Source organism: Lepidochelys kempii, chromosome 14, assembly GCF_965140285.1.
Source record: "Lepidochelys kempii isolate rLepKem1 chromosome 14, rLepKem1.hap1, whole genome shotgun sequence".
NCBI lineage: Eukaryota > Metazoa > Chordata > Testudines > Cheloniidae > Lepidochelys > Lepidochelys kempii.
The window spans coordinates 2,830,017-2,853,973 of record NC_136393.1 but is presented as its reverse complement, the minus strand read 5'-3'; the positions used below and the strand labels follow the sequence as shown (position 1 = coordinate 2,853,973).

Here is a 23,957-nt window from a genome sequence, read left to right as displayed (position 1 = left end):
GGCACTTAAAACAGTCTAAACAAACAGCCTTGGGGAAATCCAGCAGTCTGGAGGAATACAAACACAGTGAGTACATAAAGCTGCCTGGCCCTCACAGGCAAAGGCCCTCCTCCTTGTCTCCAGGGTGCAGTTGTTGTTACTGGTATGGTGCAGGAGAGCCCGGCTGCTGCTGGCTGATAAGACATCCTGTGTATGCTGTAGCTGGGGTTTCCGTTGCGGGCTGCACTGAACGATCCACCCACCCGTAATTTCCAGTGCAACGAAAGGTGCTTCAGAGACTGGTCCACAGAGACACGTCCCAGGGCTGGAAAGAGCTCTCCGTGATCAGGCAGCGCTGCTGAAAGGTGCGAAGGCAGGGAGAAGGCCCCAGGCAGAAGCAAAGAGCCAGTCTCCAGCCCTGCAGAGTCTTGCGAACCAAGAGGCTGGCGGGAAGGCTGAGAAGTGGATGAGGCTGGGGGGATGTGGGACGGAAGCTAACAGAAGGGAGGGGGCTGGGTTGGAGGTGGCTAGGCAGCCAGTGAGATGGTCCACGGCTGGGTGGGTCGGTGAACAGGAAGCCACATCTTGCATAGCATGGAGTTCTCATTGCAGATTCCTAGAAACGGTCTCTCCCCCTTCCCCCTTTCTGTGCTGCCCTCTCCTGGGATCCTTTCCAGTCTGGACAGAGCTGTCCGCTCCACGTCCTATCCACCTGATCTCTCTCCAAAGGGCTCTCTGCTGGCAGAGCTGACTTGCTTCAGCCTCAACACTGCCTGGGGTCCTGGAGAGGTACGAGCGGAGCGGTACGAGGTGGGGGGGAGATGAGGGATCCAGAGGGGCCGCTCAGGGCTGTGTGCACGAAGAGGCCCACCATGGGGGTGGACAGCGGCTGAGCTGGGTTCATGTGTCTGCACCTGATCCACAGCTTCCGTGGGGCCACGAGGAACGGCTGCGTTGCCCAGATCCTGCTCCGGCACCTACTGGTGCCTCTGTGCCAGCCATGATCTGCTGTGCCCTGCGCTGGGCTCTGCTGGGTGCTGTGACCCTGGAGTTTCTGTACCAAGCCAGGACCTACTACAGCCAGGGGAGCTTCCCAAGTTTCTTCTACAGGTAAAGACCAACCACGCGCTCTGTTCTTGGAGGGCTCTAGCCGCTAGGAAGGCGACACAGTCCCTGCCGTGGATCTCCTGTAGCTCAGCATGTGGACACCAGCGATGGGAGCAGCAGAAATGCGAGGCTAGGGAGACGCATTCTGCTGATCTGGGGGGATTTCCCTGCCTTGGGGGCTCTGCCAAGCTGCCCCTGCCAGCGGTGGCGTCTTGCCCTTGCTCACATCTTTGTGCCAATATTGTGCCCTTGGAACTTCCTGAACGGCAGGTGGATAATGATGAGCAAACCCGGGGGGACACCCCCCCCAGTGACTTTCCCTCTACCCCTCTGGCTGCGTCGGTGTGGGAGCCGCCTGGGCCAGAGGAGCAGGGTGACGGGCTCTGGGGCGTTGGCTGTGAGGCGGTGCCGCAGGCCAGGGGATTTTTGCTTTTGAAGCAAACCAACCCCCGGCTCCTTTGTGTGCATTCGCTCACTGCCCTGAATGGCAGCTGGGGATGAAGCGTTTGCAGGGCGGGGGCTGCTGCGATGCAGGAACTTGAGATCCTGGGTGCCCAGCACCTTCCCACTCAGAATCCCAGCTCCCTACGCCAAGGGGAGCGAGGGTCCTGGCCGGGAGGGTTCACGGGCCCCTGCTCCCCCTTCTGTCTGCCCTACAGAGCTGGATGCGATCCCGACTCCCCTGGCCTGCCTGTGCCCCTCCCCTCAGCTGGGCTGCTGCCCTGCCGCTGCTGGATTAGTACTGGTGTCTGTCCTTATCTCTCATCCTCCCCTCTCAGGCATGGCTGGGCTCAGGGGATCAGTCACAGGATAGGGAGCTTTGCTTGTCTACTTGGGGGAGGGCTGGGCTGCTGGTGCTGGCCCTCCCACCTGTGTGCGCTCCGGGGTGGGGAGCTGTTCCCCCTGCTGTGTGTGTCAGGGTCTTCACGCACCAATCCAGCACCACAGGGGGTCAGGTCTATTCCCACACGGCCCAGGGAGGGTGCAGGGTTCTGGTCTGTGCAACTTCAGGGCTTTAACCTTTGAGGTGACCACACTCCCATGCCTGGGGGCAGAGCTGATGTGCAGGAATGGGGGCAGAAACAGGGGCAGAGCCTCCTTTAATGCCCTATTTCTTCCTGCGTAGCTGCCTTCATGTGGCACCGCTGGCCGTCACTTCCACAGGTGCCGTCCTGTAACTAGCCACGGTGGGCAAAGTCCCTAGCTACAGGGGCCAGCCATGCAGCCTCAAGCAGCAGGGCCCCACGCCCCCTGGGGGATCCTCCCCCAGATCGGGTCTGATGGACAGACACCTTGCCAGGCCAAGGGGGAACGCACTGTGAAACTGCTCTCTTCTCTGCCCCCTGCCCCACAGGGATCCTGTCGGAGCTCGCCAGCCCAGAGCCGGACCCATGACAGTGCAGACACCGGTGACCCCACTGGGCAGTAGGGCCCCCACCTCCACACTGCAGCTGTTCTTGGGGGACCTGTATGGCCGGGACAAGACGTACCAGGGCTCGGTATGCACCACCTTCTCCCTTGTGGGGGTGAAGCCTGGGGGCTCCAGGCCTTGGATTTGTTCCTGGAGGGAGAAGCGTCACTCCGTGGTCATGCACAGGAGGGTTGTGCAGTGCCAGTGAGGACAATGTCTGGCTCCTGCTGCCCTGCTCCCGTTGTCCCCCTTGGTGTCCTCTCATCCTGCAGCTCCAAGGGGCCAGAAGGGGCCAGCCTGAGCTCCCCTGTGTGGCTGCTCAGACCAGGGACCTCCTGGTTGTGTCTAGCGCTGGCCTCGAGCTGGGCTCATACAAAGACTCCCCCCCCCCCCCCCCGGGCAACATTGCCTCCTTTCCTGGTAGGCTCCCCCTTGCCCAGCTCCTGGCGTGGCTGCCTGGCTCTTCCTCATCCCCCGCTCTCGGGATTTGCTTTGCCAGAGGTGCCCCAGTGGCATCAGGAAGAGGATCGCGGGCACCAAGTTCAGCAGCATCTTCCTGGAGGCCATTCCAGTGCTGCAGTGGGCCCAGCATGCCTTGTCAGCTGAGTATCGACGCCTGCAGAGCTACGGGGGGGCCCACGGCTGGCAGGATGTCGGCTGGCCTGGTGAGAGCTCGCCCACAGCTCGTGGTGGGGTGTGAGGGGCGCACGGGGCCACGGGGGGAGCTGTCTGTCGCCCTGACAGCCGAGCACTGGCCTCTTGCTCCCAGGAAGGCTGGGGCCTGGCGCTGCCCTGTGGAGGCGACGCTGGGTAGCGCCTGGAGCATGTCAGCTGGGCACCCTGCTATGACACACGCTGGAGTTCCCCTTCTGCCCCCGTGGCTGGAGGTGAAGCCTGCCATGTGGTGCCGGGCACGTCGCCTGCCCCCCGGCTCATCTCCCCGCCCTGGTTTGTGGTTCCAGTTGTGAGGGACACGCTGACCCGTCTCAACGCGTCGGCCAACGGGCGCATGTTCGACGCCCGCCCCGGAGCTGCTGCAGGCGGCTCCCCCTGCGTCCGCTGCGCCGTGGTGGGCAACAGCGGCATCCTGAACGGCTCCCGGGCAGGGGCTGCGATTGACCAGCACGACTATGTCTTCAGGTGAGAGCTTGCCAGGGGGCTGGGCAGCGCAGTGGCGGGGTTCGTACCTGCCCCAGGTGAGAGCTCGCTGGGGGGGCTGGCTGGGCAGCGCAGTGGCGGGGTTCGTATCTGCCCCAGGTGAGAGCTCGCTGGGGGGCTGGCTGGGCAGCGGGGGGGGTCCTACCTTCCCTAGGTGAGAGTTCGCTGCTCTTCAGGATGGACTGACTCTCCCTTCCCCTCCTCACAGGACCAACGCGGCCCTCACCAAGGGCTTCGAAAGAGACGTGGGCCGCAGGACCTCCTTTTACATCTTCTCCACTAACACCATGATGAACTCGCTGCATAACTACGCCAGCAACGGTTTCCGCCAGTTGCCCCAGACTCCGGTGAGGGGACGCGCCTACCCCTGGCCATCACATGCTGATGACGCTGGCGAGAGCCCAGGTGTCTGAGGATCATGAGTGGGGAGGCAGTGTGGCCTAATGGATGGAGCACTGGACTGGGACTCAGGAGTCGGGGGTTCTATTCCTGCTCCAGCCACTGAGCTACTGTGTGACCTCTCTCCCTGTGCCTCAGTTTACCTATCTGCACAATGGGGAGAATGATCCTGACCTGCTTTGTAATGTGTTGTGAGATCTACAGATGAACATTGCAAAATTATTAATTTTATCATCTCACACACCGCTGTACTGATGCCCTGCACTCCCACCCCACAGCCCTTCAGGTAGTCCAACCCTGGGCTCCCCGCACAGCTCTGCTGATGCACTTCAATATTAGCCCTGTTGTGGGGCCGGTCCTGAGCCCAGGCTGCCAGGAGTACTGAATGACAGAAGCCAGCTCAATGCCAGGGGTGACTCTGGGCTCTTCTAGCCCCGGGCTGAGCACGGCTGCCTTGTCACCCCCCAGGTCAGGCAGCAGCAAACGAGGAGCCTAGCTGAGGGCTCCATAGGGAGGGGAAGGCAGTGCTGGGCCAGGGGCCAAGGCAGCGTTAATCGCCATATTCATTGCAACAGGAAACCAAGTACATCTTCCTCCCGGACCACGACCGAGATTACCTGCTGCTCCAGGCAGCCCTGACTAATCGCCCTGTCAACAGCGGCCCAGATGAGGGTGCTCGGTGAGTCCCGGGGCAGGGAGGTGGGTCCATGGTTTGCTTGGTTCCTGTGCTGCCCCAGGTCCATGATAATACACTCCAGGAGGTCTGAGCACCCACTGCCCACCACACGAGGGGAGCCGGGTGCCCCCAATTCATGTAATGCTTGGGAAGTGGGGGCCAGGTCCCATGAGGCACTGGCAAGGGGGCAGTGTCTGTTATGGGGGTCACTGATGGGGGAGGTGGGAGCCCCCAACTCTGCTTGCCCAGCATTTCGGAGCCTCTGCTCTCTGCCAGGTGCAGGACCAAGCTTCCCTGCCCCTGGTGCCCCGGGGTCCAGTCGCTATCCACAGGAACAGCAGCCTGCTCTGACGCTGCCGTGGTTCAGCAAAGGGGCAGCAGGAGCCCCAGCCGAGCCCGCTCCTTGGTCATAAGGCGTGAATGGCTCTGGGTCTCTGTGAATGTCTGCGGAGCCGGGGGCGGGGGGGGGGGGGGGGATGCTGAGCTGGGCAGGCCATTGCTCTGCTCCGACCCTGCAGCTTGGACAGGCTGAGGACATGCCCATGGGGAGTCCCTTCGGGCCGGGTGGATTCTCACACCCGCTTTCGTCTTCTCCCCACAGGCCGGAGCGATACTTTGGGAAAGACCTGCGGGCGGAGAAGTTTAAGATGTTTCACCCAGATTTTATCCGCTACGTCAGGAACCGGTAATGATCCTGTGTCGGAGCCTCTGGCTGCAAGCGCTTCCCGGGGCCCTGCACTGCCATGGCGGGAGGGCTGGATGGATTCAGGGCCCTGCAGCCCCCAGAGCCCTCAAGCGGTGCAGAGACAGAGCCTTCACCCCTGGGGAGGCAGAGAGAGAGCCCCTGTGCTCCAGCTGATCTGAAGGGCCTGTGTGGCTGGCTCCCAGAGGAGCCATCGGCCAGAAGACAGGTAACTGCAGTGGCGGGATCCTCTGGCCCAGCTCCCTTGGCGGGATGTCCCAGGTGGGGTGCTCCGCTGGGTGAAGGCACGGTCCCCACCGTCCGCTGTAGTCGCAGCAATGATGGTCTCTTCCCTCTTCTCTCCTACCTGGTAGGTTCCTCCGCTCCAGCATTTTGGACACCCCGCTGCGGAGGCTGTACCGTCCCTCCACCGGGGCAGTGATGCTGTTGGCTGCCCTCCACACCTGCGATGAGGTAGGGCCGGCTACTGACCTGCTCTGGCCACTCTGCCCTGACCACAAGGCAGAAGCTGCCATCTGCTGGTCCCAGGGCACACTGCCAGCCTTAGGATGGGAGGGACTTGGGTCATTTCCTTGCATCCCCAGCCCCTGCGGTGGACTCCTAGAGGGACAGCATCCCGTCTGTGCTGCGCCGGCTGCTTCCACCGCTGCAAGCCGCGCTCCCTGCAGCCTCGCTCTGGAGCCTGCAGGTCTAGCCCATGTGCCTTGCTGGGCACCCCTGTGTTCCTTGGGCTGCGCTCTTTGTCCCGCTGCGGTCCGTGCCCGCTGGTGGATGCGCTGCATGGGCACGGTGCGTCAGCCCTGCTCAGAGCTATTTCCCTCGTCTCTGTGGCGATAGCTCTGCCCCCGCGGGTGGCACTCACGGTGCCCGGGTCCGGCCATGCAGCACTAGTGGGTGACGCATCGCTCCTGCAGGGCTCCTGCCCGGCTCGCTTAGCTGGGAGCTGCAGGAGAGTTTTATCTGCACATCCCCAGTGGGTGCAACAATCTGCCCCCCCCCACCACTCCCAGGAGCTGGCAAGACCCTCATGAGGGTGACCTCTGCGCCCTCCCCCCACCCCGCGCACACACACACGGGAGCGGGTCAGGTGAGGCCCATACACCGCAAGCAGCAGGTTCCCTGATCAGGTTCTGCTCCACATCTCCCGTTAGAGGGCTGAGGGGTCGGGCATTGTTTTGGCCCCTCCCCAAGTGGGATCTTAGGCGGGGTCTGTGCCTGGCTGCTCAGAGCTCCTGGCAGGGTCTGGCTAACTCCTCCCCCTCTCCCAGGTGAGCGCCTACGGGTTCATTACCTCCAACTACCAGGCCTACTCCGACCACTACTTTGACCGGACGCAAAAGGCCCTGCTGTTCTACGCCAACCACGACCTGTGGCTGGAGATGAGGCTGTGGCAGAAGCTGCACCAGAGCCGGCTCATCACGCTGTACACGAGAGGCTGAAGGTTGGGACCGTGCTGGGCCTGGACCCCTCTGCGGGGCAGAGCGAAGGGACTGACGCGCCAGCTTAGGCCGGGACCTGCCGGGTGGGGCACTGGAAACAAACTGTCTGTCAAGCGTGAAGCTGGGTCCTAGACCTCGGAGAAGGAAAAGCCCCATTGGACTGTCCAGCCTGTCACCCCTAGTTGCTTGGGGAAGGGTCCTCCTGCACTGGGCAACGCTGCCCACAGCCGCCTGCCAGCCCCCCAGCGGTTCCTGCCCAGAGCGGAGTCGTCACCTGACTGACTGCCCTTGGAACAAATCCAGGCTGTTGCTTTCTGGTGGGGGGAGGCGAATGGGGCTGAATGCAGCTGCGGGGGCTACGTAGCTTGCAGAACAGCTCGCGAGAAGGCAGCTGCATGGCAGCCGTGATCCAGGAGAGCCTTTCGCTGGGACTGAACTGGTGCCGTGAGCAGGCCTCTGGGCTAGAACGCTGCTTGCTGGGTCTCCAAGTGTCCCTCCCTGCTGCTGCTGCTGAGAATTGCCTACTACAGGAGAGTGCCTGGCCCCACCGGCAGGGAGCCCTGGCATTCGAACTCCCAGGCCTGAATAACCGGGGAATGGGGGAGATGGGGCTGTGCTAAGTCCCATTACAAAGCAGGGTGACACCTCTGGCTCCTGGATTGTCTGTCCCCACATTTCAGCCAGCATTGGGACTTTGTCTAGCCTCTGGGGCCGCTCTAGGGGAGAGATCCCAGCACTCCAGCAGCTGGGGTGTGGCATGAGTCCCTGCTGCTATACAGAGAGCGTCCCTCTTGGAGCCAGAACTCTGGATGGCCATTAGTCCTTTGTCTAACCAATAGCCCCCCTTCTCCCCCAGCGAGCCCCATCCTGAACCACCAAAGAAAGGTCCTCTACCCACTGTGACGAAGTGGGACTGTTCTTAATGTTTCCTCTCAATAGTGTGGGGGTGCCTCAGTTTCCCCTAGGCAGTTCTTAAGTATCTAGGGGATGGAGTAAGGGTGTATGATCATTGCAGAGCCGTAGAGGGCAGGTGTGTGCAGGGGTCTGGACACAGGGAATGGCCAACACCCTGTTTCCTGGCAACTGATGGCCTGGCCCTTCCCCCCTGCAAGGTGAGAGCTAAAGGGTTGGAGAACAAAGAGATCAGGTGCCCTTCTGGCCGGGGACAGGGAAGGGGCTGGAGGGAGTTTGTTTGAGGCTGGCTGGGGTCATGGAGTGAAGTGCAGATGTGGTTGTCTGGCTCACTGCCCCCAAAATGGACCCAGCTGAGGGGTCCGGTTCTCTACACCTACAAGCTCTGTGTTAGACCATGTTCCTGTCGTCTAATAAACCTCTGTTTTACTGGCTGGCTGAGAGTCACGTCTGACTACGGAGTTGCGGGGCAGGACCCTCTGGCTTCCCCAGGACCCAGCCTGGGCGGACTCGCTGGGCGAAGCGCACGGAGGGGCAGAGGATGCTGAATGCTCCGAGGTCAGACCCAGGAAGATGGAAGCCGTGTGAGCTGTGTGTCCTGCAGACAGGCTGCTCACAGAAAGGAGACTTCCCCAGAGTCCTGACTGGCTTCGTAGGGAGCAGTTCCAGAGCATCGCCCAGGGACTCCGTGACACCCACCTGAAAGGAAGGGCAGTCTGAGAGCCAGGGATGTTCCAACTCAGGAGAATTGGCTAGGTGCCGTTCCTTCTGTGCCTCAGTTTCCCCATCTGTAAAATGGGAGTGGGCACTGTTTGTTAACAATGGACTCTGCTCCCCTCTGGCAGCAGGGCAGGGCTGGCACTGCTAACTCACAGCTGGGCACCGGGCTGGGCTACACAGCTGGGAACAGAGCCTTCGCCCACCCTCCCTTTCTGACAGGACTGAGCTGCCCTGGCGTCCGCAGAGCAGAGCCAGGCTGCACCAGCTGCCCTTCGTTTCAGCAGCATTAATCAGAGCTAACTCCCCTAGTGCACCCTGGATGCTGCAGGCTCTGAATCAGTAAATCATGTGAAATCTGGCGTGGGGGTGGGGGAAAAACAAGTCCCAGCCTGCTGGGAGTCAGCCCTTGCATGGCCAAGGAAACAATCCCAGGGCACCTGCCCCTCCTCACCCCGGTGCCCTGTGCTCCCCCCCAGCGCCCTGTGCTCCTCCCCCCAACCCTGGGGCTCTGTGCTCCCGCCCCGGCTCTGGAGACACAGCCCCAGGTGCTGCTGAGCTCCATGCACAGAGGGGAAGGGCAGGCTGCCAGGGCACAGGAAGGTCCTGGCAGGTGTCTCAGTCCCAGCCCTATTGCACCCGAGAGGTAACTCTCGGTTGCCGGGAATGGAACCCAGGCATCCTGCCCCCTCGTACCAGTGGCTGGCCGTGCACTGACACACAGTACCTGTAGCTTGCCTAGCGCTTTAAAGCCTCTCCCTTCAGGGGGAAGAGTTCTGCTTTGTTTCACTTGGGCATCTACAATCCCAGGGCCAGATTCCCAGCTGCTGTGAACAGCTCCCTGGATGGGACAGCGGCTCAGGCCCCAGCCGTCCCTCATTCTCTTTGCATCATTTTTTAAATGCGACTTGCACTGTAGCAAGATCATTGCACCACAAGGCAGCGTGATGTGATCTCCACCTGCTCCAAGCCAGCCGGCCCCAGCCAGTCCTGGCACCAGCTTGGGGGTTCTAGGTACAGGTTCCCTTCTCAGGTTGGGGCCTCCAGATCAGTGTGGAATGGGCCAGAAGTCCTGCAACCCCACCCAGCCCTGCTAGCTCAGCTGCACTCTCGGCGGCTTGCTCAGGAAGACCACGGCTGTGGGCACAATGTAGTTGCATGGCTGATGCTGAGGTAGTTTTGGGCTGTAGGCTCAGCTCTGCCTTTTCATTGCAGTATCTCACCGTCCCGTGAGCCGCAGTGTTGGCTAACTTCTAGGCCGATGCCCAGTTCAGACGTGAATAAATCGTCTATGTTATACAATAGATTCTGGAGCTTTATGTTGGCTGGCTGCCTGGGATCCTCGGTGGAGATGGAGTCTGTTATCCCACCTGAATTGGAGGGCCGTGAGCCAGCTGTCTGTAGGGCTCCCCGGTCTGGTTTGCAGGCAGTAGCCCAGGCCCTTGGCAGGGAGGGAGCGGGGGGCTGCCCATTCACTCCTCACCAGCAGGTCTCCTATTCCCTTTGATGGGAGTCGTGTGCACGGAAAGGCAGCCATGTCTACCTGCTAAAACGGGGCCAAGTGCTTCCTTGGGCCGTTTCCCTGGAGGGAGCCAGGCGTCGCTTAGTCTTTCCTGCGCTGACCCCCGCTCCCGTCTGCTGGTGCAGGCTTGGGGCAGGGCTGCCCCTTCTGGCTGATGCAGCCTGGGAAAGGAGTGCAGCAGGGCAGAGACATTTCCCAGGTAGCAGAGCAAAGACCGATCTTCAGGCTCTGCTGTGTCCAACCACACAGCCCTTGTCCTGCTCCTGGCTCGGGGCTGGTGTGGGGGCAGTGTTAGAGTGGACTCTGGGGGGCATATCTGCAAGGCCCAGTGCAGTCAGAGCAGAGGGCCCTGGGAGGGCCTGCTTAGGCACAGGTGGAGTGGGGTGAGCACAGGACTGGGAGCCAGGAACACCTGGGCTGTAATGGCAACTCCGCCATAGCCTGGTCCAGCCCAGGGGATTTTACCTGTTTTCCCAAAGTCCCCTGCTGCAGTCGTGGCTTCCGTGGCTGTACAGGTGGGGAGAGCAGCCCTGAGCAGCCTGCCCCGTGGTTCTGTCTGGCCCGAGGGGCCTGGCGCTGACGAGCCTGGGGGTGCTCCTGCCTCACCCGAACCCCAATGTCGAGCCAGTGTACCCCAATGGCAAAGGGCGTGTGTCGCCCCCTCTGGCGGCTAACAGCCCACTACTGCTGCCAGCGAGCGGTGCTGCTCCCTGACCCCGAGGAGAAGAGGGGTGTCCTTTGGCCTGAGGTTTGCACCCCATTGGTGAGTGCTGGCCTGGCTCCTTATGCCATGTTCTTGGATATGCTGCCTCGTGTCCCCCGGGCAATGGTGTCTGGGGCCTCAGCTGTTGCATGTCAGATCCAGCCTGGTTCCCACCCCAGGAATTCTGGTTCAGAGACGGATCGCCAGCTTTGAGCTGCTGGGTCCGGCCTCGCCCAGCTCTGCTCCCATGTTCTGCATCAGTTTGAAGTTAAACTGAAGGCAAGGGACAGGGGCAGAAGCAAGGTCCTCCTCTCCACCCACAGCTCCAGAGTCAGCCAAGGCCTGGCTCCACACGGACTTTAGACTGCTCTGGCCGCATCCCAGCTGCCGTGCTCCTTGAGTTTGCCCCTGTGGGGCCCATCCCCGCTGGAGGAATGGGGCTAGAAAGGCCAGGCGACCAGCGCAGCTAGGATAAGCTTGGCCAAAGATCCCCAATTAAGGAAGCTGAAAACCAGCCTCTTGTTTAGTGGATTAGGTGGGATAAGGGGAATCTCTTAGCTGGGGATTATCTGAACTGCTCCTTTGTAGAGAAGGGCCGAAGTTGACAGAGGTTTTGCGGCCTGGGCGATTGCGGCTCAATTTGGTGTCTATGCCGGGAGGGGGAGATTAGGAGCTGACCCAGCCGTATCGGCTGGAACAAGTTAGCAGGATTGGCACGGGGGGATCTCGTTGAAGCAGGCGTGAGAGTGCGGGCAGCTGGGCCCTGTGCCGTGCTCTCACTTTAAGAACTGAGTAGCCCCGGACCTGGCCCCTGTCCTGTACGGCGCACCAGGCTGGGGGTGTCAGGGGAAGGGGTGCGGCAAGTTAATCTGGACCCCTTTCATGGCAGCATTCAGGGGGTCTCCTCTTCCTCCTCTCTCCGCATCGCACCAGCACCTCCCCTGGCTCTCAGCATCTCTCTCTGGTCCGCCCTCTCCCAGGCCAGCTGCAGCTCAGCCCCAGAACGGGCTGCGGTTGGGCTGAGCTGAGCTCATGGGGCTCTGAGAACAGGCCCAGCCCAGCGGTGCCAGGCCCTGGGACGGGTCCAGAGGGACTTTAACCCTGAGCTCTATGGCTGGTGCTGCATGCTGCGGGGAGGGGTTCACCTCAGCAGGCCAGTGGGGTTTGTGGACCCAGGCTGTATCTCCCCGTGCCAGGGGCTGGGGGCCAGGCCTCCTGGCTTCTCTCTCTGCGCCACTAACTGTCCTCTGTCTGGCCAAGCCCTCGGGCCAGCGGGAATTCCTGGCTGAGGCTGCTGTGGGTACAGGGAAGGGGCCAGGCGAAAGCAGAGGGCTCGGCCGCAGACGGGATCACACGAGAGAGTCTTTATTCGGAACAGGAAAAGGCCCCGGCGGATGCGAACGGCACCAGGGCTGCAATAGAAGTGCTGAGGCTGCTCCTGCCCCCACACGGCAGGGCAGGGACAGGGACGGGAGCGAGGCAGGACACGGCACAAGGACAGCGGCTGCAAATAGGGACTTTCTCCACCCCACCCTCCTCCAACTAGGGCAGCTGCTGCACATGGTGAACTGGCCCTTCTCCGGGCAGAGAGCAGCCAGCTGGCCCAGGCGGGGCTCTCCGGACGGTGCTGAGCTGGGCGCAGTCTGAGCGGGAGGGGAGGGGGTAGGGGGAAGGGAACGGATACAGGAGGCCCAAGGCTCGGAGCTGCTCCGGGTCTGGTTTTTCTTCTCAGTCTTTCTGCTCCCAGCCCCGGCCTGGCTGGCCCTGACGCTCTGTCGGGTTGGGAGGCCGGGGGGAGGGCGGCACCGTCTGGAATGCGCCCGCTGCTGGTCCTGTGCGGCTCAGCTGCCCCCACGTCCCCGCCAGGGGAGGTGCTGGGGAGATTAAGCTGCAATGGGGCCAGGGGGGTGGTTGTTATTTCTCAAGCCCTCCCTCCTGCCCTGGCCCAGAACTGCCTCCTACTGCTCTGGGCCTGGTATGCATCTTGCTACCCCCCCTGCTCTCCCATCCCCCCAGGCCAGGTGTGGCTGCGACCTTCCCCCTCCCTCCCCAGCCCCTTCCCCTCCAAACTGGGGTCTAGGCGACAGAACACTCAGGACAAGCACGGTGCTGCACGGGCAGCCAGCAGCGGTCTCCCCGGGGGGCTGCCCCCAAAGCAGGCGGCCTGCTGCCAGGAAGAGGGGCGCACTTTCTCCTCTGCCTCCTGCCTTACTTCTTCTTGGGGATCTTCTCCTTCGTGACCAGGTCGGAGAACTCTGCAGGAAGATGAGGGAGAGGAGCAGTGGGTGCTGGGTCAGGCTTCCGTGTGTTTTGGGGCGAGCCGCACTTCGAGGCCGGGGAGATGGGCGGTAGGAGACCGTACGCAACAGCTGGCTTCCTGCGCCTTCCAGACACCCCAGGAGGCAGCTGGGGGCAAGCGGCGTCTCCACTGGATGTTGACACCACCCCAAACAATGCTGCAGAGCGCAGTTCCAAAGAGGCCCCATGTTCCACCAAAAGGTGGGGGCACAGTTAGCAGGGCTTGGATACCCCTGGGGCAAGTGCTATGGACCCCCACCCTCCCGGCCGCCAGCCAGCCCCTTACCTTGGAAATCAATCCTCCCATCCCCATCTGTGTCAGCCGCTTGGATTATAGCTTCAGCCTCCTCGTCTGATAAGGGCACCACGGGCATGGTGCTGGGCACGGTGGACAGGATGTACCTGCGGGACACGTGGCACCAGGCTCAGGAGGTGGCTGGGGCCTCAGCTGGCCTGGGACAAGGAGGGTTTCACAGTGCCAGGCGGGGCAGAGCGGCAGGTGAGGTTTGAGGGGACGGGCCAGACCCATGTAGCCCCTGCAGCATGACGATGGTGCCCAAGGCCTCTGGGGGTGCCCCAGGTGGTGTTCGATTCTCTGGGGAGTGGGGGCTTGTTGGGCTGAGAGCAGGTGGATTCGGGGCGCTGCAGGCAAGAGCCCTGGAGCCCACGGGCGCTTGGGAACGTGGGCTGAGAGGAGACAGGGCCAGCAACCAGAGCAGCTCCTGGGCCTGCTGCAGCCTGGATCCCACCCCAGAGCCAGGGGCACCGTGGCAGCACTTGGCAGCCCTGGGGAGCACAGTCCTCTGGCCGGTCAGCTACCCTGCCAAGGTGGGGCACCACAGGTGGGGGGGCAGGTGTGTGCCCTGGGAGGGAGGATGGATGTGGGCAGGGACAGGGGCTAGTGGGGGAGGGAGGGTACAAGCCTCTGGCCGTTACTTGATCTCGTTCCACTCGATGAAGCCGCTGTTGTCCTTGTCCAGGAGCTGGAAAGCTTTCCGCACCTGCTCCTGCTGCTCACTCGGCGTCTGGAACTGCTGCATGTACTCGAAGAACTTGCTGTAGTTGAAGGCAGCTGTGGGCAGAGAGGGGCAGGGGACCCACACGTCAGAAAGCAGGGGGCGGGCAAGCAGGCACCTGCCCATCACAGCAAGAGACAAACCAAGAACGGGCAGCAAAGCGCTGCCCCTGCTCACTGCTGCTGGTTTCCAGCCCTGCGGTCTGGGCTCCCCAGGGCAGGCTCAGACCAATGGCCTGGGAACCTGCTGAGCCCCTTTAACCCCTTCCCTGCCCCTTTGAATTCATTGTCCAAAAAAGGAAAGCTGGGGGACAAACCTCCCCACGCAGTGCACCCGGGGCCTGGGTCAGAGCCAGCCTCAATCCCAGGGTGGGCAGGGCCCAGCCCTGTGACCCTCCATACCGTGATGTCTTATATCCGAGGGCAGCAGGTCAATGTCCTTGTCCGTCAGGGACGTTCCCAAGGCCAGTGCCATCTTCTTGACTTGGCAGGAAAAATCCTCGGTCATCCTGTCCCCTGGCGAGGAAAGGGGAGAGCTGAGCTGAGAGCCTGGCTGGTGCTGCCGGGGGCTGCTTGTCCACAGGAGGACGCAGGTGCGTGTGTGTGGATAGGGACGTGCATGGTCCATGCAGCGTGAGCCACCCAGAGCCGCTCCCAGCCGAGCTCCTCTCTGCCCTTCCGAGCCGGGTCAGGTGGACAAACAGCTGCTGCGAACCTGCCAGGAGCCAGGCCCAGGCCTGCTGCACTGGGGCTCGCCAGAAGCCAGGTGTTTGGTGTGACATGCCCCTAGCCCCAGCTGGTCTCCATTGTGGGCAGACCAAGAGCAGCCCTGCCTCTGCAGCGCTCTCTCCGACTGGCCCCCGAGAGCGGCTCTGGCTCAGCGCGGGAGAGGGTGCTGGTGCCCTCTGAGTCCTTCCCCTGACCTGTGCGTGGAGGTGGGACGCCCTCCCCCAGGTCCCTGCCCACCACTTCCATTCTCCCCGCACCCGGCACGGTAAGACCATCCTGGAGACCGGCACGCGGAGGGGACTGGCGCATGGGCACTGACACCTCCTGGAGAAGCAGCGGGCGTCTAGGGAGGTGCCCCGTGGCTGTGCCTAGCGGCTAAGCCAGCCCACGGCAACAGCCTGGCGTGAGTGGAGCAGCTGAGCTGGGACGGCCTCGGACAGGGCTCCGAGCCACAGCTCCAACTCAGCCCCCGGGCTCCCTGCTTTTGGATGCAGGGTTTCCCCGTGACAGTCACTGGGAGTCCCACGGGGAAAACCTCCCAGGGTGCTGGCATTGCCTCCCCCTTTGTCACTGTTAAATGGGGGCACGGGGGGGGGGGGGGGGCTCAGGTGCTGGTGAAACCTCCGCAGGGCTGGGCGCGGGCCAGGCATCTCCAGGCTGACTCAGCTGTGCTGGGTGCATGGGGGCGGTGTTGTGCTGAGAATCTCTGACTCCTCCCAGGGGGAACAAAGGGGCAGGGGCAGGGGCGGGGGAAGGGGAGGGGGGGAATGTTCCATGATCTACCAGGCTGTTTCCTGCCCCTGGGATCCCAGCCGACTCCCCACCCCTGTGTTTTTGGCCTGGTGCAGAGCTGGGAACCCTCTGTCCCTGTGCAGTTTTGCACACTCACAGCGTGACCCTGGCACACTCACACCTCCAGGCAGTCTCAGTGCCTCCTGGGGGGATCTGCTGCACAGGCCTGCAGGGCCTGGGTCAGAATGAGGGCAGAGAGGGGAATTTTTCTAGTTCTGCCTGGCCTAGCTTCGAGGCTTGTGTCCCTGCTGAGCTGCTCCGAGGGACTGGGGCAAGAAACAGCCCCTGGCTTCCCTGCAGGCCTTGTGGAGATGCTGGCTAGAGGGAGCTCAGTAAGCCCCGTGCATCGCCTCCCGTCCCCTATGCTGACTCGCTGCCCGGCGTGGCTCCTGGAGGAATGGGGCGATTCGCCCAGGCCGCGTGCTGCCTCCCGTCAGTTCTGCCAGGCTCCATGCACAGGGGCCCCTTTCATAAGGCACGTGTGTGCACCAGCGGGTGCCCGCGAGGCATTGGCTAGAATGCCTGCCCTGCAGCCGCCACACCAGGGTTGCCTGCGGTGCCACGTGAGCACCGGGCCTGGCTGACTCTGAGGCGATGGGATCCCAGCTGTGCCATGGCTGGGGGTGGCGTTTGGGCCCCTGCTCCTGGACACCAGGTTCTGTAGATGCTGCTGCTGCCGCATTCCCACGGGGGCACTGGGGCCTGGCGTTCCCCGGGCTCTTTGGGCACCCGTGCCCATTGCTGGGCTCGGACCTTGGCTGGCCAGGCAGATGTCTGCGGCAGTAGAAGGTCTGCAGCAAGTGTCAGGGGGCCCAGCCAATGGGCGTCCCCCTCCCCTGGCCTGGGGGCTCACCCCAAAGCTGGCTCTGTGCCCTGGTGGTTTGGAATGGCTGAGTGCCCCGGCCCTTGCTTTCCTGGCCCCCGTCACTGACGGCTGCTGAGTTCTCCTGGCACATTGGGAGGGTTCCTTTTACTTGTGACCTTTCACAGGAAGTCGACATGGTCGGGCACCCCCTCAGCCAGCTCGCCAGGGCCCCGAGCCCCCTGCACGGCTTTCCCCAGGAGCGCAACACCCCACACAGGTCCCCTGCCCAGTTTGCTCTCAGCACAGGAATGGCCAGGGACCAGTGGGACAGTCAAACCGCCCCCTTCCCACCAAGGAGCCATTTTGTTGGCTTTGGCGTTGCCCTTCTCCCTCTGTAGCCCCGTCCAGCATGGGCTCTCGGCTCACCCTGTGGGCGTTAGTTCATGGCACCTCTCAGCCTCACGCTGGGATATCTAGCCCCATGTTACAGCTGGGCAAACAGGGCCAGAGAGGAACAGTGCCTCGCCTACAATGTGACCTGGAAGTAGAACCCAGGTGTCCTGGGTCCCAGCAGAAACCCCCAGACCAGCTGGGTCAAAGTCCGGGCTGACTTACCCCTGTGTCAGCCCATAGGAGGGCAGCAGGCATGAGCCCTGCTCGGCCCCACCTCTCCTGGGCAGCAGGATGTCTCCCACCGGGTTTATGATGTTGGTTGTTGATGGGGCCCCTGCACAAGTTCTTCTCTTTGCCCTCCGCCCCATGCCCTTGCTATGGGGACTGGCACCAGCTGCAACGTCAGACCACAGCAGGGACCCTGGAAACCTTCCAGCACCCCCGCCATGCCAGGAATCCTGCTCAAAGGGCAGAACCTCCAGCCCCCCTCCCACGGTCGCTCGTGTATTTATTTCTGGGGGGTTGCATGTTGTTTTGAAGAAGGCTCCCTCCTCTCTGGGACTCTTCTATTCACAGGGCAGCGTCTTGTGATGCGACTCCGCTCTAGAGTTACACTGAGCCGAAATAGTTCAGCCTTCCCAGCGGACTATCCGGTTCGTGGGGCCAATGCAGCCGGCAGCTATTTGTGAAGGGCAGGGGCCTGCCCCGCTGGCTCCGGCCCCTCGGCTGTGCTGTGGGACCTGGCCCTCAGTGAGCTCCTGGGGTGCCAAGCAGCCAGGCGCCCCAGCAAGGGGATGGACGGACATTTGAAAGGGGGAGCAAAATCCTTCCAGTGAAATCTTGGCCTTGCTGAGCCCAGACGTCACTGCTGACCCAGCACGAGTGCCAGGGGGACCCAGGGGAAGGGCCCAGGCCGGGCACTGGCACAAGCCCTGAGTCCTTGGGCTGCCCGGCTGCTGAGCTCTGCAGGGGCGGTTTTTCCCTCTCTCCCAGCATGAAGCCCATGGCCCACTGGGACCGCAAGGGCCATTGCATTCGCCTTCTCTCCCTTGGGGGACTCCTGCGTTGTATTTATTTAGAGTTCCAGTCACAGCGAGGGAGTTGCGGGGGGCAATCCCCTGTCCTGGGCTAGGGGACCGTTTGACTTTTAACAGTACAAAACAAAATCCCCCCAGCCGGCAGCTCTCCCCCTCCCCACTGAACTGTACCAGACCCAAGAGCTCAGCCAATGCCTGCCTGGCTCTCCCCGGCCGCACCCCCCTCCCCGGCAGCACAGCCAAGATGGGCTCGCAGCGTGCTCGCAGGGTGACTCTAACCAGGCAGGCTGTAGGCTGGTCCCTGTGTGTCCCATGGGCCCTGGCCTGGGTGGCCTCTGACGCCCACCAAAGAGCTGCACCTAAAGTCCTGCATTTGCCATCAGAGACGTGTCCCTCCCAACGGGCTCAAGGACTAACCGTGCGGCCGTGGGCTCTGCAGACCCCTCCCTGACGGTGGCTGTGCCCCTAAACCAGCCATCCAGCTCCCAGGGCCCGCGGAGCACCCTCCCTCTTGGGGGGACAGAGCCGGGAGGGTCACGTCCGGACTTGGTGGGCAGTGGGTGCCTTGCACAGTGCACTCAGACCCTGTGACTGTCGGGAGCCTTCTTGATTGGCACTCAGAGGCTGGTAACTCATCATCACCTCCCTCCTCCAGCTCCCCCTCGGGCTGGCCAGGCCATTCCCGCTGGAGCCAGCTAGCAGAGCTGGGGGCTCTTTCCAAGCTGACTTCTCCCTTGTTTCCGTGCACAGTTTACAGCTGATGCCTCGTTCCTCACCAGCTGCCTTCTCCTCTGGCTTTATTCCCACCTGGGTCTCTGGCTGGCACTTACCTGGTGCAGGCTTCGTGGCAGGCTCCTTCCAGAACAGCCCTCAGCAAGTTCTCCTTGGGCGCTAGGCACGTCCCTGGTTTTTATAGGCAACGCTTGGGCTTGCTATTTAGGGAGTGCTGCACCTGTTGGCCACTGCAGCCCCCCTGGGCCCTTTCAAGATGCTGGCAGCAAGCGGCTTGGATTATCTTGGCATAGCTTAGCATTAGCAGAGCCTCATTAGCAGCTGGCATCTCAGCACCTGCGCTGGCCATAGAGCTGCAGGAGAGGGAGTCTCCAGAACAGATGCCTACTCCCAAAAGTCCTCCCTCACTCCAGGAGCAAGCAAAGCCCCCCGCTGGGGTGACCTGGGGAGGGGAGGAGAGGGCCGACGTTGCTGAAGGAGAATAGTGGAATGGACAAGCTGCTTGCCAGCAGGTCCTACCTCCCAGGAGCCTCTGGAACCAGTGACTGTGGGCACGTTATCTGCACTATGAAGCATCTCGGGGTTCTGTCCTCTGTCTGAGACCTGGAAACTCATGACACTGACCCTGCTGTACATAATACCTGCCCTTTCCCCACTGCCTTCCATCCAAGGCTCTTGCATCATGTCACCAACACCTGGTGGCGCAGACCCTGTAGGGGAGTTCTTAACGTTTCCACTATCCTTAATGTTTCCTCTGAATATTGTGGGGGTGCCTCAGTTTCCCCTATGCAGTTCTTAAGTAGCTAGGTGGTGGGATAAGGGTGTATGATCATTGCAGAGCCCTAGTAGGCAGGTGTGTGCAGGGGTCTGGACACAGAGAATGGCCGACACCCTGTTTCCTGGCACCTGATGGCCTGGGTCCTTCCCCTCTGCAAGGTGAGAGCTAAAGGGTTGGAGAACAAAGGAATCAGGTGACCTCCTGGTCCCGAAAGGGACAAAGCCCAGAGGAGGAGGGGCTGGAGGGAGTTTCAGTTTGGGGCTGGCTGGGACATGGAGTGAAGTGCAGACGTGGTTGTCTGGCTCACTGACCCTCCAAATGGATCCAGCTGAGGGGTCCTGTTCTCTGCACCTACAAGCTCTGTGTTAGACCATGTTCCTGTCATCTAATAAACCTTCTGTTTTACTGGCTGGCTGAGAGTCACGTCTGACTGCGGAGTTGCGGGGCAGGACCCTCTGGCTTCCCCAGGACCCTGCCTGGGCGGACTTACTGGGGGAAGCGCACGGAGGGGCAGAGGATGCTGAATGCTCCGAGGTCAGACCCAGGAAGGTGGAAGCTGTGTGAGCTTTTTGCCTTGCAGACAGGCTGCTCCCAGAAAAGAGACTTCCCCAGAGTCCTGCCTGGCTTCGTAGGGAGCCGTTCCAGAGCATCGCCTGGGGACTCCGTGACAGCTGGAAAGCCCCAACCAAGCAAGCAAGGCCTCAGAGGGGGACTCCCCCGCCTCTCAGCTGAGCAGAGACCCCAGCAGAGACACCTGACTCCTTTCCACCTAGGAGGAATATTCTTTCCATGTGTGTTGTGCTCTCTGCTCTTGCTCAGCCTGTGTGCTGTGCAACCACTCTCACAATCCTCCACGCTGGTTACAAGGGGGAATTGTGCTGATCAGAGCTGGGTACAAAGCAATGTAATCTCGAGTCCCAGGGAGGAAGCAAATTAGTTCTGAATGATGCGGCTGCCTTCCTGGAGAACATTTATTTGCAAGAAGACTTTGCTTTCTCCAAGCCAGGATCTATCTGTGGCAGCACCACAGCTGCAGCACAGTGTTCTTTGCAAGCTCAGGTCTTCTGAACAATTAACAGTGCACGTAAATTTGGCATTCAATATTAAAAGTGCAGGAGAGGATGCCCCCTGTTGTGCTAAAAACTCAACCCTATCAGCGTGCTGCTGTGCCCGTGCAGCTGGGCTAAACGTCCATCCCCTGATGAGGGCTTCCAGGCGCCACATCCCAGCAGACCTCGGGGGGAGTCTGTGCCGCTTTGGAAGACTTCAGCTGGCCTTTTTCTCCATGCTGGGATGGACCGAAAACCGTCACTTGGGCCCATCTCCGGCTTTGTGAGGGGTTCTTCCTTCTTGCCCTATGAGGGTGCAGCCCAGTGGCTGTCCCATGAAGGGCTGCGGTGACCTTTCCCTCCAGGCAGTCCAGGCAGGAGGACTGGGCTGGGGCACACACAGGGCTGCTGGGCCGGCGCCAGGCAGAAGACCGAGGTGAACTCTGCAACAGGACAATCAGTAGGGGCTGTTGGGGCGAACTGGGCAGAGGAGACCTAGCGAGCCTGGGCACCAGGGGAGCAGCTAGTAGGTCACCGGGGCCCGGGGAACATTAAATCATGTGCCAATCAAGTGAGGTAAATGTCCGGGAGGCAGGGAGGGGGAAGGTGCACCTCTTGCTGAGCACGGCCTCCCCTGGGCATGTTGCAACACCACTGTTTGGGAAAATAGGGCCACCTGTTCAGTTCGGTCAGGTCTGTGGCCTAGAAAGGGAGGGGACTCCCTCTGGCTGCCCTGGTGAGATGAGAGCCTTTCTGCCGCCTCCCCTTGGGATGCTGGGTCCTCAGGTCATTCCCTTGCCCCACTAGCTCCTGCCCGGCAGCTGCGTGGCACTGTGCTGACCTGGGAGTGGCCGCCAGGGTGGGGGGAGCCATCTTGCTTCCTGGTGACGCCATGAATCCCATCTCTGTGCTGCGAGAGCAGCTTTGCTGGTCGCGGAAGCAGCTGCTTTCCAATGACTCCGAACCCGCTCTCCATCTTTTACGAGGACGCTCTCCAAGCACTTCGGACACCAATATAAAGAACCTGATGTGCTCTCCCTCCTCTGCCTTTGTGACACAGCTAAAGAAAGATCATGCCCCATCGTAGACAGGGAAACCGAGGGACAGGTGAACGGCCAAGTGACGTCCCCAAGGTCACACAGCAAGTCAGCGGCAGGGCTAGGAACGGAACCCAGCACGCCCGGTTTCTCTGTTTTAAAACCAGTGGAAAGGCACAAATCTCCCCGGAGCCCCGTGAGGAATGCAAAGAGCACTGGGGCAGCTGGGCAGGAGGAAGCGGTGAAGAGCTGGCTGCTCTGTGCACCAAGGCCAAGTCTGGGTCCGCGGCAGCCACGCAGCCCTGCCAGACGAGACGCCCTCCTGAGGGAGACGCCTGCAGTGCTGAACCAGGGCTGTGCTGGGGCTGCTGCCAGTCGGGCTCTGTTGGGATCCGGCTCCCATTGTAGCCAAAGCCCCTGGGCTCCAGGCAGGGGCATGTGTAGGCGCCGGGGTCTGTGTTTGTTCTGTTCATCTCTGTTTGTAGCTAGGGGTTGTGGGGTTGAAATAACATGGGATGGGGGCTCGTCAGTCCCTTGGGGTGGACACAGCCGGGGAGCCCAGATCCTGGATCGTTCTGGTGCACAAAGGGATCTCGAGTGCGCCGCGGGGTGGGACGTGGCCCCCGTGCTCAGCTCGTGGGGTTTGCTGGCGATGCCCGAAGCGGGGCGGGGGGCTGTACGTGTGAGAGAGCGCTGGGGAGAGCCAGTGGCAGCCGGGGAATCGTGTCAGAAAAATTGTTGGGGGACAAAACTGTGTCAGCCTATGGAACATTATCTGTGATGACACACGGCCGGGGGGAGGGGGGAACCAATGCTGGGGGCGGGGAACTGCCCCCAGACAAATGAGCCCCCGAGTATGAGCTGTGGGGGGGAGGGAGGGGGGGGTGCCTGTGCACGTCTGCAGGACAAATGGCTCCACTTGTGATTTTATTCCCGAGTTTAAGACAAATAATATTTTATTTTTTGCATGCGGAGCCCCAAGTCAGTTTACTGCATTCCCCCCCTCCCCTGCATTGGCCCCCTGCCCCCACCTCTGCACTAGCCCCCCATCTCCGCTCCTGCACTCGCCCCCCACCTTCACCCCTGCGCTAGCCTCCCGCCCCTGCACGAGCCCCCCATCTCCACTCCTGCACTCGCCCCCCACCTTCACCCCGCGCTAGCCTCCCACCCCTGCACGAGCCCCCGCCCCCGCCCCTGCACGAGCCCCCCATCTCCACTCCTGCACGAGCCCCCTGCTGCACTATCCCCCCCACCTTCACCCCTGCACTATCCCCCCCTGCACTCGCCCCCCATCTCCACTCCTGCGCTAGCCCCCTCTCCTGCACGAGCCCCCCATCTCTACTCCTGCGCTAGCCCCCTGCTGCACTCACCCCCCAAGCTCTGCACTATCCCCCCTTCACCCCTGCACTAGCCCCCCCTGCACGAGCCCCCGTCCCTGCACTAGCCCCCCAGCTCTGCACTAGCCCCCCATCTCCACTCCTGCACGAGCCCCCCACCTTCACCCCTGCGCTAGCCTCCCTCTCCTGCACTAGCCCCCCCTGCACTAGCCCCCCATCTCTACTCCTGCGCTAGCCCCCTGCTGCACTCACCCCCCAAGCTCTGCACTATCCCCCCTTCACCCCTGCGCTAGCCCCCCCTGCACGAGCCCCCCAGCTCTGCACTAGCCCCCCAGCTCTGCACTAGCCCCCCATCTCCACTCTTGCACGAGCCCCCCCTTCACCCCTGCGCTAGCCCCCCTCTCCTGCACTCGCCCCCCCAGCTCTGCACTCGCCCCCCCACTCCCCCAGCGGCGCAGCGGAGCCCGAGCCGGGGGGGGGCAGAGGATGAGCTCAGGGGTCGCAGCCCGGCCGAGCCCCCCCCCCCCGCCCCGGCTCCGCTCCCTCCCCCCGCTCCCCTCCGCCGCCGCCGCGGGGACCGGAGCAAGATGGCGATGCCGCCGCCGCGCCCAGGGTCAGCACCGGAACAGCTCCTCGCCCCGCGCCGCGCCCGGCCCCTGCCCCGCGCCCGCCCCGGCTCCCCGCCGCGGCGCCCCCGCTGAGCGCCCCGGGGTGGCGCGGGCCGGGGGGGGCGCTGAGCCGCTGGCGCCCCCGGGGCTCTGCGGGCCGCCGCAGCGGGGAGAGGGTCCGGCCCCCGCCGCTCCGCGGCTGCCTGCGCCCCCCCGGCCGCCCCCCCCGGCCGCCGCCGCCGCCTTGCCCTGGGGATGGCTGCAAAGCGCCTTGCTATTGTCATGTCGCCTTCTTTCCTCCACCCCAGCTTCGCCTTCAGCTCGCCCTTCGACCCCGGTAAGTGCTGCTGGGCCCCGGGGGGCCGGCTGTGTCCACGGAGGTGCCCCCCCCCGAGCCCCCCCAGGCCTGCGGCTCTCTTCCCCCCCCCCCGCCGCCTGCACCCGGGTCTTGTCTCCGGAGCATGTTGTTCTTTGCCCCCCCCTCCCGCCCCCCATTTTTCTTTTTGCACGGAATCAACCCTTCCTGACCCCCGTCAGCGCTGTCAGACCCTGGGGGGCCGCGGTTAAGGGGTGGGGGTGGGGGTTATTTATTTATGCATGCATGCATGCTGCTGCAACCGT

General features: G+C 62.5%; 4 protein-coding genes across 11 annotated transcripts in view; 3 read left to right on the top strand and 1 right to left on the bottom strand.

The window, feature by feature from the left end:
• CEP131 (centrosomal protein 131) overlaps positions 1-742 on the top strand; it is a 38,056-nt gene extending 37,314 nt beyond the window's left edge. For 6 of the 7 annotated variants that reach the window (XM_073311023.2, XM_073311024.2, XM_073311022.2 and 3 more), the window contains one exon: positions 1-68. The gene's annotated coding sequence lies outside the window, so the exon portion shown is untranslated. Of the gene's footprint in view, positions 69-656 lie in introns of those variants that run through there. The other variant, XR_012154831.2, reaches the window with a different exon arrangement.
• On the top strand, positions 572-8,218 carry LOC140897854 (alpha-N-acetylgalactosaminide alpha-2,6-sialyltransferase 2). Of its 2 annotated transcripts, XM_073311028.2 has the most exons (10): positions 572-768; positions 905-1,089; positions 2,441-2,585; positions 2,997-3,162; positions 3,460-3,637; positions 3,864-4,002; positions 4,630-4,733; positions 5,332-5,415; positions 5,787-5,886; positions 6,702-8,218. In XM_073311028.2, the coding sequence occupies exons 1-10, from the start codon at positions 574-576 to the stop codon at positions 6,870-6,872; spliced, it is 1,467 nt and encodes a 488-aa protein (XP_073167129.1). In that variant the 5' UTR covers positions 572-573; the 3' UTR covers positions 6,873-8,218. The 2 variants fall into 2 exon arrangements, 1 of the variants encoding a protein (XP_073167129.1); XR_012154832.2 differs by lacking the exon at positions 6,702-8,218 and having other exon boundaries at positions 5,332-5,641; positions 5,787-5,873.
• A 4,537-nt stretch (positions 8,219-12,755) lies between these two features.
• PVALEF (parvalbumin like EF-hand containing) lies at positions 12,756-18,679 on the bottom strand. Its single transcript, XM_073311029.2, has 5 exons — positions 18,626-18,679; positions 14,442-14,555; positions 13,961-14,096; positions 13,311-13,426; positions 12,756-12,981 (listed from the first exon to the last, which is right to left on the bottom strand). Exons 2-5 carry the CDS (start codon positions 14,545-14,547, stop codon positions 12,935-12,937), a joined length of 405 nt encoding a protein of 134 aa, XP_073167130.1. The 5' UTR covers positions 14,548-14,555; positions 18,626-18,679; the 3' UTR covers positions 12,756-12,934.
• A 4,826-nt stretch (positions 18,680-23,505) lies between these two features.
• AATK (apoptosis associated tyrosine kinase) overlaps positions 23,506-23,957 on the top strand; it is a 64,334-nt gene continuing 63,882 nt past the window's right edge. The window contains exon 1 of the mRNA XM_073311961.2: positions 23,506-23,673. Coding sequence (XP_073168062.1) covers positions 23,592-23,673 — 82 coding nt within the window. The 5' untranslated portion in view covers positions 23,506-23,591. The remainder of the gene's footprint in view (positions 23,674-23,957) is intronic.